Raw genomic sequence first — 15,159 nt, forward strand, 5'->3', positions numbered from 1 at the left:
CACTAAGGCCAAAACTTACATTAAGTGTGAGGCCATCCCCCTAAAATGGCAACTCCATGTCTAATTCCCTTTGTATAAAAGAACCAGAGCTTGGAACATTACTTTTAAAAAGGAATAAATTACACTTACTGTTACATGGTCCCCAAAAGGAATAAGTTACCATTACAATTGTTCTGTGAAAGGAATTGATTACTTTAGCATTACTCAAAAGTAATCACTACAATTACAGCTAAGTTACTTAAAAAAAACAATCTAGAGTGCCTACAAGGTGTTGGCCTCGGCTGCTGCACACCTAAGTAGCCTAAAACAATATTAAAAATAAACACACACAGAGGTAGTAGAATAATTCTTTTTATCCATAAGATAGTAGTGATGGTCTCTCCACTAGTAAGGGAGATAGGGAGGGAGGCAGAGGCCACTACTCAGATCTTTGCACGTCAAGCGAAGTGCAACCCCCCCCACACACACACATACTCTCAACCAGCTAGCACAATCTCTCATTCAACCACCTCCCGGACCCTGCTCTGCCATCAACTAAGGGACACCCACCCAAGCAAACATTTCCCCGAGATGCAAAAAAGTTAAAACACTGCAAATGCAGCAAAGTAACCAGGGAGGGCGGAGGAGGCCACTTTGTGTGCCAAGTGCAAACACAGTATTAACACACACACAAACGCTGTTGTCTCTCACCTCCACAGTTCTTTATCTCCATTCTGCTGCTGCCGCCTCCTCCTCCTTCATCCACATCCTTGCCCTCCAACTCCTTTCTCTCTCCACTCCATTCTTCTCGACCACCGTCCATTTTTTAAAAAATTGTTTTCTCCACCTCACCCCCATTCACTCTCCAACTCCTCCCCCATCGCCTCCTAAACACCCACAGAGCACAAGGGAAGAGCAACACTGCACAAAAGCTCAGTTTGAGGCATATGATTTTCATCCACAACTTAGAGGAGCAGAAGACTTCCCCTGATCCCCTCCCCCCAGTAACACCCAAAAGTAATGCTGGAAACATTACAATTAATCCTCAAAATAATAAAATTACTCCTAGTTCTATTACAATCAAAATGTAAAGAAATTATCCACTTGTTCCTCAAAAATGTAGTAAATTACAAGTAATTCATTTTTTGTAACTGATTACTTCCAAGCTCTGAAAAGAACAACCAACCCAAGTCCTGTCATCACAACACTGTGTACTCCTACTAACTAATCCCAGTGATGTAGGATATGAGAACAGAAAAACAGAAAGCTTTAACATGGTGTACATGTAGGAGAATTTAAAAAGTACTTTTTGACAGCAGCTCCACACTAACGCAACATGTAGTTTTATTGTTTTATTGTTATATTGTATTTTATGATGTATTTTATTATGATGTAATGTATTGTTGTTAAATTGTACGTCGCCTAGAGTGGCCATTGGCCAGATAGGCGACCCACAAATTAAATTATTATTATTATTATTAGTTCCTTCCTAAGGAAAGCACAAAGAGCATTGATCAATAATTTGCAGAGTTCCTCTAGTACAACATTTGATGGCTTATTCCATCACATAGAATTCAGTAAACTGGGATTGCTTTGTGTTTGGGACAGGTTAGCAACATGGTCCCAATTTAGTATGTGCTTTGTGTAATAAGTGTGTGGATTTATTCTAGAACCAAATATTATTTATTTAGCAGTATGATTCCACAAAAACCTGATATAGATATAAAGATACACTTTACTTCTGTAGAGTTGCTTGTGCTTCAGGATAATCTTCATTCACATTTGTCCGTATAGGGTTAGTTACAGGAAATACTTTTTGCTTTAGATCTGTATTAGCATACACTCCACTCTCATCTTGCCATGTGTTGATACCATGTCTTCTGTAATCTGCTGTGTCAGTAAACTGAGAATGACATTTTCTGTGAACTACAGAGTAGCCACCTACAGCAGGCACAACCTAAAGAAAATATATTAAAGAGTAGGTTATTAATCCAGTGGATCTGTCACTGGCCGTACTCAGACCAAATCACCCCTTTTCACAGTCTTATGCCACTGCCACTGGGAGTACTGCCGAAGGTAGTGTGCACCCTGTTGTGCTTTTGGCGGACACAAAGAGGCCTCCAAGGCACCCTTGCTGACAAAACACCTCTGTTGCATCCTAACCTCTGCCAGCAGTGCAAATCAGGATTGCTGTACAAACCAGTTAAACAGTTTCTGTTTAGAATAGCTACCATTTTCATGGCAGATAAAGGATCTGGAAAATCAAGTGCTAAGGCTGCAGAATAAAGCAAAGGGTTTTTAAAGCTTTATTTCCAATGGCAGCAACGCAACCCCCCCAAAAAAAAAATAACTGAGGAAAAAGAATGAGAAAAGTGAATTTCTGGGATGGGGGCGAGTTTTGTCACGTTAGATTTCTGATAGAAATTTTTTTACTCCCATCCTATATTTTCTCTGAAGGAAATCATATTGATTTTGATGGTGTTAATTTTCAAGTAAGCATGCTTGAAGTTGCAGCCGTATTTTAAATGTTCAATTTATTATTCAGTTATATAATTTGGATGTGAAAGCTATCTTTCCTTCAGGTATACCACAGGGACCTAGATATGGGGGAGTAGATGTAGAAACAAGCTACGTTGTCTGGGGATAACATATGTCCCCCTCGCTCCCCTCAAATGACAATGTTTGTTTGATCATGAAATCAAGGGCTTTCCCAAATTAATAGTATTTAATATTGTTGCCATTGCCTAGCGCTTGAGAAAAGCTTCAGTCAACAAATCTAAAAGCAGAATTCATTAAAAAAAACCCACTGAGTTTAAGAGTCCCACACAACCTGTATAAAATAATTGTAGCTCAGTGGCAAAGTAAAGACTTTTTGAAAGCTTAACTCAGAATCCATGTTTCATTTTTCATTTGTTATCAACAACAATGGAGAAGAATTCTTCTACATACAAGAAATATAACCACCACACTGTTTTTTATTAGATGGGCAGTTTTTAAAACAATAAAGACTTGGATATACGTTTTAACAGACAAAACACATATATTTTTCAGTTTATATACATGAAGGCTAATAAAACCTTTAAGATCAATGAAAAACAATAAAGAAAAGGAATTAATTTATTTTAAAAAATGTTGACAAATGCGCAACAGCCAAGCTTCTTTTTTTTTAAAAAGTAATAGGCTAATAGAAGCATACCACACCTGTTCTTCCCCTACCACCATTAGCTCAACAATGTATGTGATGTGGTAGGATGTTCACAAATGCAAAGCAGTTAAACTTTTTAAAAAATAATGAGCTAATGATGGAAGCACACCAGCTCTGTTCTCCCACCACCACCATTATAATAATAATAATAATAAAATTTTATTTGTTAGTCGCCTATCTGTCCGAGTTAACGGACACTCTAGGTGACGTACAACAATGCAAAATACATAAATCAATATACAAATCAACAAGTCATAACATCAATTCATCTAAAACCATCCTTCAATTGATACACCATAAAACTAGTCCACCCCAGAAACCCCATAGGCCTGCCTGAATAGCCAGGTCTTTAAGGCTCGGCGAAAACCCATCAGGGAGGAGGCATGTTGAAGGTCAAAAGGAAGCGAGTTCCAGAGGGTGGGGGCCATGATCGAAAATGCCCTCTCTCTGGTCCGCACCAGCCTAGCTGTTTTAACCGGTGGGACCGAGAGAAGGTCTTGTGAGGCTGATCTTGTTTGGCGGCATAATTGGTGATACTGGAGGCGTTCCTTCAGATAAACTGGGCCGAAACCGTATAGGGTTTTAAAGGTCAATACCAACACCTTGAATTGGGCCTGGTAAACAACTGGTAACCAGTGTAGGTCTACCAACACTGGGGTGATATGATCCTGGCGACGGCTCTGCTTTATCAAGCGTGCCGCCGCATTCTGTACCAGCTGCAATCTCCGGACCGTTTTCAAGGGTAACCCCACGTAGAGCGCATTACAGTAGTCTAAGCGAGAGGAGACCAGGGCATGTATCACTTGTGGGAGCAGATGTACAGGAAGGTAGGGTCGCAGCCTCTGTATCAGATGTAATTGATACCAAGCTGCCCGGCTCACTGCTGAAACCTGAGCCTCCATGGACAGCTGGGAGTCAAGAATGACCCCTAGGCTGCGGACTTGGTCCTTCAGGGGTAATCTCACCCCATTAAGCACCAAGTCTAAATCTCCCAACCTTTTCCTATCACCCACAAGCAACACCTCGGTCTTGTCGGGGTTTAGCTTCAGCCTATTCTCTCCCATCCATCCACTTACGGATTCCAGGCATTTGGACAAGGTATTCACAGCCAACTCTGGTGAGGACTTAAAGGAGAGATTAGTTCAAAGTATGATGGAATGTTCATAAACATTCTAGTGACTGAACAGGAAGGGTCAGCTGTAGAGTCTTGTCAATCAGTACAACTTTTGCTTTTTGGTTACCCTCCATTGTTGTTGATAACAAATGAAAAATGAAGCATGGATTCTGAGTTCAGATTTCAACAAGTGTGTGTGTTGTCTGCATCAATTTGTTTGCCCTATGAAGTAGTTGCCTGCAGGTAATAGTGTGTTTGGGCTCATTGCCAGGTGGGAAACTGCTTGCTGGCTAACTAAATACAGCTATGATGTGGGTGTGGTCCAGGCTCTGCCTGCGATAAGAGCAGGCTTTACTGTGGGTGGTGGGATTGACACCAAAGGGGATTGTTCCTTTGGATCATCACTATGGGGAGGTACCGGGGCAAGGATGCCCCCCTCTGTCAGTTTGGACACAACTGCAGGCCAGGCCTGTGACCCTTACCTGGGAGAGGGGAAGATTGGTTTGGTGGTACTCCCCTGAGTGAGAGATGGGGTGATGTTGGTGTTGGAGTGGCTTTATCTTCCATCTGATAGTGGGGGATGCACCTACTACTGGGCCTCATTTTGTTATCTGTCACCCTAATCTCTCAGGCGTTTATTGTATGTTGATGGTGATTGGATATGTCTGTGTGGGCAGGTAGCAGGGAGTTGCGAAGATGCTGCCCAAATCTCATGATGATGGGCAGGGGAAGGTACAGTTGGAGTGGAGGGGCTGACCACCATCTGGGGTGTAGACCTGTCTCCCGCCTCAGCCCTCTTGCTTCTCTAGAAGTTACTGGTAACTTACCTGCTGAGACCTCTGGTCTGGTGGTGCCGTTACTGAATGCCAAGTCAGTTCATAATAAGACCACATTCATCCATTAATTGATAGTGGATGAAGGGGCTGACTTGGCATGTATCACCAAGATTTGGATGGGTGGGCCTGACCTAACTCAGCTGTGCCCTTCTGGGTACTCAGTATAACATCAGGCTAGACTAGGGGGCCAAAGGGGTGTCGCTATTGTCCACAGAAGCACCATCTCCTTCACCAGAAAACCTCTTGATGTTGGGATGGGCTTATGGTTTGCACCTGGTATTGGGCCAGACAGACAGACTGGGAATACCACTGGTCTACCGATCACCCTGTTATCCAGTGGCATCCCTGACCAAGCTGGCTGAAGTGGTCTCTGGTGTGGTGTTGGAGAACCCCAGGATAGTTGGCCTCCATGACAACCATGGGGCTGTCTCAAATGGTCATCAGTCCAAAACATCAGGCATGGCATACCTTGATATAGTCTCTCAAATGATATGAGAGATGGACTAAGGGTAGAGGGTGTGCAATGCACTCCCTTGTCATGGTCTGACTATTATATAGTGAAGTTTGGACTAGTAGCAGCAATTCCCCCTGTAAGGGCGGTGGCTCCATTCAGATGGCCTGTCCTCAGAGACTGATGGAAGGTGATGTGTTCCTGAATGCTCTGGGACATTTTCCAGTAGAGAAAGCTGGTGATACTGTCAAAGCCCTGGTCTCGCTATGGAATGGCGAGATGAAATGGGTAGCTGACACAATCGCTCCCAAGTGTCCTCTTCGGCGTTGTGGAGTCTGAGTGGCTCCTTGATATTCTGGGCAGCTCCAGGCTATGAAGTAGGCTGGATGAAGACTAGTGTGCAAGTCTCGTTCCAAATCTGACTGAACACTGGTTAGTGCACAAAATCATGCCTACCATGTGGCAGTGTGGCCCATGCAGAAGGCTTATTTTGCAGCTTGCACTGCTTCCTCTAATAGCCAGTCAGCTGAGTTATTTTGAATAGTTTGGAGGTCACTTATTCCCACTGGGGGGAAGGGGCTTCTGGAGCATTGGAGGACCCACTGTGACCAACTAGCTATGCACTTAAAATCACTCTGCTTCAAAGTCACTCTGCTGTTGTTGCAGTTTCAGATAAAGTACCCAATGCTAGGTGATATGTTGTGGGATCAGTTTCAGCTTATGCAGTCAGCTGTTGTGAACAAGATGCCAGCAGCTACATGAGCCCTCTTGACCCCTATTCCTCCTGGCTTACTAAATCTAGCAGAGGCGGTTTCACTGGTTGGTTCCAGAGTGTGGTTAATGCTTCATTGCACTAGGGGGTGGTCCCTGTGGCCTTGAACAAGGCAGTGGTGAGGCCACACCTAAAGGAACTAGCCCTGGACCCCTTGGATTAGATAACTATCAACCAGTAGCAAATACCCCATTCTTGGAGAAGGCAGGGCAGCTGCAGGCATTCCTGGATGATCCATTCCAATCTGGGTTCAGTCCAGGCCATGGGACTGGGTCAGCCTTGATTGCCCTGACAGATGACCTCTATAGAGAGCAGGACAAGGGGGGTGCAACCTTGCTCCTGCTTCTCAGTCTCTGTGGCTTTCAATACCATTGACCACAGTATCCTCCTGGACTGGCTCCATGGAATGGGAATTGGAGGTACCATGTTATGGTGGTTCCAGGCCTACCTCAGGACCGAGTCCAGAGGATTGTTCTTCATCCCTCTGGCAATTGCGCTATGAGGTGCTTCATGGTACCATCTTATCCCCAATGCTATTTAGTATCTATATGAAGCCACTGGGAGCAGTTATTAGGAGTTTTAGGGCAAGGTATCATCAGTATGCTTTACTTCTCTATAACATCCAAATCAGGCTGTGTGGACCTTCGATGCCGTGGTGGGATGGATGAAGGAAAATAAGCTGAGCATGAATCCTAGCAAGACTGCGGGTGAGTGGTTCCCGTGTCTGAGAAATTCATCGATTGCCTGCCCTGGATGGGGTTGCACTCCCTCTGAAGGAGCATGTACGCAGTCTGGAGGTACTTCTGGATCCAGCAGTGGAGGCCCAAGTAGTCTCAGTGGCTAGAAGTGTCTTTTATCAGCTGCACCTAGTGAGACAATTATGACCATTCCTGGGCCAGGAAAGCTTTGGCCACAGTAGTTCAGGCATTGGTGACTTCAAGACTGGATTACTGCAACGCACTCTATATGGGCCTTCCCTTGCCCTTCAAAAACTGCAATTAGTGCATAATGCTGCTGCCAGATTGCTGATGGGTGTGAGCACATCCCTGTGCTCAAAGATCTGCACTGGTTGCCAATTTGTTACCAGGCCAAGTTCAGATGTTGCTACTAGTACATAAAGCCCTTAACAGCTTGGGACCAGTTTATTTGCGAGACCGCCTTACCCATATGTGCTCACTTGAGTACTTTGCTCTGCAGAACAGGCAGTGCTATAAGTGCCACATAATACCCATTCCTCACTTGTAAGAAATTGTTCTTTTAGGGTGGCAGCACCTACTCCTTGGAACTTCCTGCCTATTGACATCAGACAGGCACTTTACTGTATTCCTTTCAGTGCCTGCTTAAAACTTTTCTGTTTAGGCCTTTCCAGACACATTTATTTTATTTTATTTATATCCACCCTTCCTCCCAGGAGGAGCCTAGGGCAGCAAACAAAACACTACAAACACTAAAACATCTTAAAAACAGACTTTAAAAAACATTAAAACAAAACATCTTTAAAAACATATTAAAACAAAACACATAGCTGTTGATCTGTTTTAATCATTTTAGTTAGTAGCTGTTTTAATTGTTTTATATGTTCTAATTACTACTTTTTAACTTTTATTGATAAATTAATGTTTTTTGTAAACCACTTAGAGATCTTTACATTCAAGCAGTATATACATTTTATTAAATATATAGAATAAATATTTATAAAGTGCTGTGGGTGCCAGCACAAAATGGCTGGCATGGGCAGCAAAAAGGAGGTTCCTGTACTCCATACCGGTAAGTACTGTCACCAAAAAAAGCCCAGAGTACAGCTATTGTGAGAAAAGCACAATAGGATCAAGTGGTCCGAGTATTGCACTTGGAGTCATCTTGGAGCCCATTCTCCTCCAGAAGAAAACAACACTACACCTTGCAGGTGCTAGACAGAGACAGGCAAACTGACAGACTGTGTGACTGAAAGCCTTATTATCTGGCTCATTATGTTCAGCTGGGCAGGCTGTTTGTTGATACCATTTCTGGGACTGCCTTCAGGGTTGCCACAAGTGCAAGTTTATTTTCCCCAAATACTGTATTTTTGCTGGCTCTTGACATTATTCTCTCTTTGGCATTGTGGGTGAAGTTCTACAGCCAGGTTTTATATGAATTTGGAGGTGCCAATTCCTATCTCTTTTTAGGGTGAAAGCTTGATACTTGGATAGTTTTTTTGGTCCTCAGGTATGTTGGAAAAAGTTGTTTTTATACCCCCGCTGGGTGAAACCCTGTTGTGGACAAATTATGCCTCCCCCCCCAGTGCTTGATATGAGTGTGTGTGTGTGTGTGTGTTGCTTGTAGGTATTTAAATCTGGCTGGTTCTCATGGTGTGGGCATGTGAATGGATTGTTGATTGAAGATGTGAGACTGAAATATGTGAGTGCTTGCAGAGTACGGAAAGCGTGATCTGAGGTGTGCTGAACAGCAAGTTTGAGTACATTGGTTTAAGGGTTGTGTTTGATTAATGGATGTTGATTTTGTAAGAGTGGGCTTAAGTGAATTGAATAAAATTTCTAGCTATAGTTAGATGAAGTTCTGTTTATTTCTATAGTGGGGGCTGGCAGTTTAATCTCTCTGTTTTGTTTAAGGATATGATTGGTGTATAGTGGTTGGAAAGTGAGTTTATCTTATTTTCTCTAATCATCTATCACATTATTTATATTTTTGCTTGAATTTATTAGTAACTTTATTTTCTGATAGAGGATATTCTGTTCAGTTGTTTCCTATGTTTATGATGTTTTCTTGTTTTTGTAGTTGATTTTTATGTGTAATGTTTATTTTGATATGAAAGAGGATGTTCTGTTTAGCTGTTGTGTTTTATAGAACGTAGAAATTTTGTTTTTTGTTTTTTGTATTTGCTGTTTAATAAGATGTTTTAACTTACGTTCTAAACTGCTTAGAGTGTTGTTTAAATATAAACAGTATAGAAATTGTCCAATTATAAATATGTCACACAGACTTTAGGCATAGGATGGCCTTAATGTTTTTGGCAGAAATAAGAGTAGAGAGACTTGGATAATGAGGTGGTATGGAAGATAAGTATTGCAAGCCATGTGGGAAGGAAACCAAGGATGAATTAGGCCTAAGAAAGCAAGGGACCTAAGGGTCAGGAGAATCAGGAGGTAGGAAGGAAGAGGAACAAAGCAGACAAAAAACAGAGGACCTGAGGGGAGAGGAAAAATAATCCAGGATGCTTGTTCTGGGGGATTTCAATATTCACACTGGGTCTATTGGAAGTATTGGGATGCAACCCTGCTTGCACTGAAGGCTGGTGTGTCTGCATGGGAAAGAGTGGACAAAGAGACAAACCTTCATGCTTCTTAGAATGTCCTTTCCCTTCTAACCTATGCTGATCTTCCTTCCAGTGCTGGATCTCTCTTCTCTTGAGATGCAGGAACAAAATTGCCTTGTTGCACCTCTACCTTAATTAGCCAGAACTATTTATTTATTTATTTATTTAATTACATTTCTAAACCGCCCTATAGCAACAAGCTCTCAGGGCGGTGTACAAGGGATCTTTCTTATTGAACATGTGCTTCTGTCTTGGCCAAGGCCACTGGAATCAGTCCAAGACTCACCGGTGTATTTTTCTCCAGTATGTATAATGTGAAACTTCAGTCTAGAAAGCTTCATGGATCAGCTTACTGGTTACGCAAGATTCTGCATCTCTATACAGCATAATCAGGCATTACTACTCAAAGCTAAGACATTGTCGCAGCAATTAGACACAACCCCTTACAACCCTTAAGTAGGTTCGGGCAGGCTCTCTTTACTTGCATGAGGAAAGTGTCAAGAATGGGAGTGTGCAAGCACTCTCCTTCAAGGTGGGAAGTGAGGACTAGCTGAGCTTGTCGTCTCAGTTGTCTGCATGTCTGAGGCGATGGCACTTCATTGAGATCCTACTCCTCTAGAGAAGGTGCGTGTGGTGGCAGCACCTTGGGAGGAGAGGGGGAGGGCTCCTAATCAGCTGGCATTCCTTCTGTTGTAACTGGAGCGAAGGAGGAAGAACTGTCACTGTCAAAAGTACTGAAGCCTACTGTCTCAGCACTTCCTGGTTACGAGTTGCTAGGATGCTTTCTCAGGTCCCATTCTGTATCTTTGTCCTCTTCTTCTTCATCACTCCAGGACTGCTCTGAGGCGCTCATGACCGTTTCCTTTAATATATGCTACTTTATTGTTTTCTTAAAGCCAGTCTCAGTTTGATTATATTCAGAGTAAAGTGTGCTCCTTCAACAAATTGTGTTTCAGTTCATCTTCTGTCAGCATTCAACTCCAATGCTAAAAGGGTCCACCTTGGAGGGACCAACTCGTGACTTCATGCCACCATGACAATTATGATGTCTCAACACTTTGTTAGCTTGATACATTCTGCAGGATATACTTTGGATCTGATATTTTTTGACACCACAGAATGTTGGCAGTCTGGAATTTAGGAGTTTCTCTGTTACCCTATCCCCACTGTCATGGTCAGACTATTTCTTGGAAAGTACCATTAGGGATGTGTGAATAAAAAAAGCGTGGGGAACTCCGGCTTTGCAATGATTACCAGGCCCTTAATCAGATCGGTTAAGGGCTGTTTGGAACCAGTATCCTCTGCCTCTGATCCCAGAGCTCCTGGAAACGGTTATGTGGAGCCCAAATATTTACCAAGTTGGACCTGAGGGGGGCCTGTAATCTAGTGTGCATCCGAGAGGGAGATGAGTGGAAGACGGCCTTTTGCACCAGGTACAGACACTTTAAAGTACAGTAGGGCCCCACTCATACGGCAGGTTATGTTTCAGGCTGCCATTGAAAAGCAAAAACCGCTAGAAAATGGGGCCCTACTGTATTTCAGCCACCACGCTCTAGGTGACAGCGATCAGCTGTAGTGCGCGAGCTCCCTGAGCTCCAGCTGATCACACTGTTGACGTGTGTGCGTTGTTGCGTGAAACAGCATACATTACGTTGGAGTTAAGTTGAGCAAGAAACTTCTTCAGAGCATTAGAGCATGTTAAGAGTCTTTATTAAGACATTATGGCCAAAGGCTTAAGAGTAAATACATGTAGAGTTTCTTCAGTCACCCCCCTTCTGGTACCTCTCTCTCCAAAGGTAAACACAGAAGACAACCTCTCAGTTCAGAGCCAATACACAGAAGACACAGCTTAACACAGATAGCTGCTAGAACTTTTCCCAGTTTATCGCGATGGCTACCATAGCAACGGCCTTGGCAGTCCGTTCCCAGACTGGGCAAAGACATAACTCCCCCTAGTTACAGTTTTTCAGACTTGATGGAAAACAAACTCAGTGACAGTGCGGTTCAATGGTCAACAATCCCCCCTTTTTCCCCATCATGTCTGTAACTCATTACAACAATAACAACAATACATTTCTACAATACACCTTGCAATACAGTTCCAAACTACATCTCAGTACATTACAGTACATCTCTGTACATTTAGCTAGAACTTTATTCAATCAAACTTTGGCTCATTCCAAGCCTTGTCACCAGTTTGCCAAATTTCTCCTCACACAAAGGCTTGGTCATTATGTCAGCCACCATGTTGTCAGTGTCACAAAATGTTAGGTTAACAAACTCCTGCTGCACACAATCCCTTACGTGAAAGTATCTGACACTAATATGTTTTGTTCTCTTGCTACTCCAGTCAATGCATGACCCGTGCCACATCACAACTATGCCAGAGGTTGACTTACGACTGCTCAGTTCCCCTGGATGATCTGCATCCACAAAACATTCAAGACCTCCTGTCTTTGCTCCTGACAAAACCAGACTCTTTGTCTCCGTGCTTTCCAGATTTATGTCAAGATCTGGTTTAAATGTTTGCGCTTGTGTTTCTGGACACCAAACTCTGAAATATGCATTCTCTTGTGCTCTAGGTGCACATTTGCCACGTCTCTTACCCTGTGGCTTGTAAACTCGGCTGCGATGCACTCTTTCAGGCATCAGCCTGACTGCATTACATGAATACTGTGGCTGTGTGCTTTTAACAGCTGTCTTCTTACAGCTCTGACCGTCATTCTCTTTCCGCCCCATTAAACTCAAGGCATCAGCACACTTCACACCCACGGTCATTCTAAACTGCCCCTGTGTCATGAATCCCTGACAGACAACTTTGCCTGTTCTCTGCACAAAACATTTTCCTCTATCAAATGTTACACAATATCCAGAATCCACCAGTTTTTGAACTGATAAAATATTATGAGCCAATTCTGGAACAAACAAACATTCTGACATTATCCCAAGTTTATTAAATCTCACCAGTCCTCGGGCTTCCACCCGTTTCTGTGATCCATCTGCAAGTTGCACAAAATCCTGCACTTCTTCTGAAGCATAAAACAAACTTCTGTCTTTAATTAATATATGGCTTGCCCCGCTGTCGACAAGCCAGTCAATAGGTCCTAAATCTTGAGACTTCTGTTTACAAACAAAGTTCACACTTCCATGCTTCAAGCCTCCGTCCCTGGAGTTTTGCTTGATTGCACAGTCTTTCTGGAGATGCCCACGAGCCCCACAGGCATAACAAGCCTTTAACAGCTGCTGCTTGTAATCCTGTTTGCTTTCGGCTGCCTCCTCCGGTTCGGCACTTTTCTCCTCCTTGCTTCTGACAGCTTCCATCAGCTCGGCTCTCTGCGCCTCCTGCCTCCGCTGCCATTCCTGGGACAAATCCTGCAACGTGTCCCACATCTGTTTAGCCGACGGCTCATCTCTCACACACATCAGTTGAGAATCCGATAGAGCCAAGATTATAAACGCCTGCGCCCTCTGATCTTTGCGCGTCCAGGCCGCGGTCAATACCGCGGGGGTGGTCCATCTATAATGTCCCATAAATCCTCTGTTATCAGCAAAGCCCGCATCCTCGGCTTCCAGCTGCCATAATTCTTTTCCGTCAATCTTTCCATTGGCAAGCCTCCCCCAGACAGGTTTACAGCCATGTTGCTCACCTCTGTCTGGTACAATCAATCAAGCTGCCCTCTGGAACTCCGTCTGCCGTTCAGACCAACAACTTACTCCCGTGTAATGCGCTGTGGATCTGGGCCCATAATCCTTGTTGACGTGTGTGCGTTGTTGCGTGAAACAGCATACATTACGTTGGAGTTAAGTTGAGCAAGAAACTTCTTCAGAGCATTAGAGCATGTTAAGAGTCTTTGTTAAGACATTATGGCCAAAGGCTTAAGAGTAAATACATGTAGAGTTTCTTCAGTCACCCCCCTTCTGGTACCTCTCTCTCCAAAGGTAAACACAGAAGACAACCTCTCAGTTCAGAGCCAATACACAGATGACACAGCTTAACACAGATAGCTGCTAGAACTTTTCCCAGTTTATCGCGATGGCTACCATAGCAACGGCCTTGGCAGTCCGTTCCCAGACTGGGCAAAGACATAACTCCCCCTAGTTACAGTTTTTCAGACTTGATGGAAAGTCAGCTGTAGTGCGCGATCAGCTGTAGCGTGGGGAGCTCCAGCCGCCGCGCTATAGCTGACAGCAATCAGCTGTAGCACGCGAGCTTCCCACACGCTACAGCCAATCGCTGTCAGCTGGAGCTCCCAATGCTACAGCTCATCGCCCCGCTGGCACTGCTATATTAGCGGAACGCCAGAAAGTGTGGCCCTACTGTATACTGTGATGCTGTTTGGCCTGTGTAATTTATTTAATTTTATTTATTTAATTTAATTTATATACCGCCCTAAGCCAAAATGGCTCTCTGGGCGGTGTACATAAAAGATAAAACAAGCAAAATATATAAATACAGTAAATATAACAGAATCAAAAGTCAAAACAACAAACAACAACAACCAAGCAACATCAAAATATAACAATAATAAGATACTGTTTAAAATACACGATAAAAACAATTATTAAGATACATTTTAAAATGCCTGGGAGTATAAAAAGGTTTTCACCTGGCGCCGAAAAGATAGCAGCGTCGGCGCCAGGCGTACCTCATCGGGGAGACTATTCCACAATTCGGGGGCCACCACCGAGAAGGCCCTAGTTCTGGTCACCACCCTCCGAGCTTCTCGATGGGATGGCACTTGGAGGAGGGCCTTGGATGTCAAGCGCAGTGTACGGGTAGGTTCATATTGGGAGAGGCGTTCCACCAGGTTTTGCGGTCCCATGCCGTGTAGGGCTTTATAGGTCAAAACCAGTACTTTGAATTTAGCCCGGAAACAAATAGGAAGCCAGTGCAGATGGGCCAGAACGGGGTTATATGAGCGGACCTTCTGGTCCGCGTCAGTAGTCTGGCCGCTGCATTCTGGACTAGCTGTAGTTTCTGAACTATCTTCAAGAGCAGCCCAACGTAGAGCGCATTGCAGTAGTCCAACCTAGAAGTTACCAGAGCGTGAACAACTGAGGCAAGGTCATCACTGTCCAGATAGGGACGTAGCTGGGCTACCAGTCGAAGATGGTAAAAAGCGTTCCGTGCCACCGAGGCCACCTGGGCTTCGAGAGACAAGGAAGGATCGAAAAGGACTTCCAAGCTACGAACCTGTTCCTTCAAGGGGAGTGTAACCCCATCAAGAACAGGATGAACATCCTCCATGCTCCTGCAGTCTTCCAGCATTTCATGAGCGATATCTTCTGGGATTTCCTAGACCATTTCCTGATGATTTACCTGGATGACATCCTGATATTCTCATGAGAACCCCAGGAGCATGAGAAGCACATTTGAGAAGTGTTGCAGCACCTGAGGTAGCATCACCTGTTTGCCAAGTTAGAAAAGTGTGAGTTTGACCTGATCACCATCAACTTCCTAGGCCATCATATCTCCCCCTCTGGTATCC

At 43.9% G+C, this 15,159-nt stretch overlaps 1 protein-coding gene across 11 annotated transcripts in view; it reads right to left on the reverse strand.

Annotated features, from left to right (window-relative positions):
- Positions 1-1,639: 1,639 nt before the first annotated feature.
- The window catches only part of CFAP95 (cilia and flagella associated protein 95), a 52,692-nt gene continuing 39,172 nt past the window's right edge, over positions 1,640-15,159 (reverse strand). For 8 of the 11 annotated variants that reach the window (XR_009762869.1, XR_009762872.1, XR_009762871.1 and 5 more), the window contains one exon: positions 11,364-15,077. Coding sequence is in view for 4 of the 11 variants with exons in the window: in XM_061628298.1 (XP_061484282.1) it covers positions 11,825-13,201 (1,377 nt within the window). In the remaining 7 variants the exon portion in view is untranslated. Of the gene's footprint in view, positions 1,937-11,363; positions 15,078-15,159 lie in introns of those variants that run through there. The other 3 variants (XM_061628342.1, XM_061628356.1, XR_009762868.1) reach the window with 2 other exon arrangements.

Source organism: Rhineura floridana, chromosome 1 (genome assembly GCF_030035675.1).
Source record: "Rhineura floridana isolate rRhiFlo1 chromosome 1, rRhiFlo1.hap2, whole genome shotgun sequence".
NCBI lineage: Eukaryota > Metazoa > Chordata > Lepidosauria > Squamata > Rhineuridae > Rhineura > Rhineura floridana.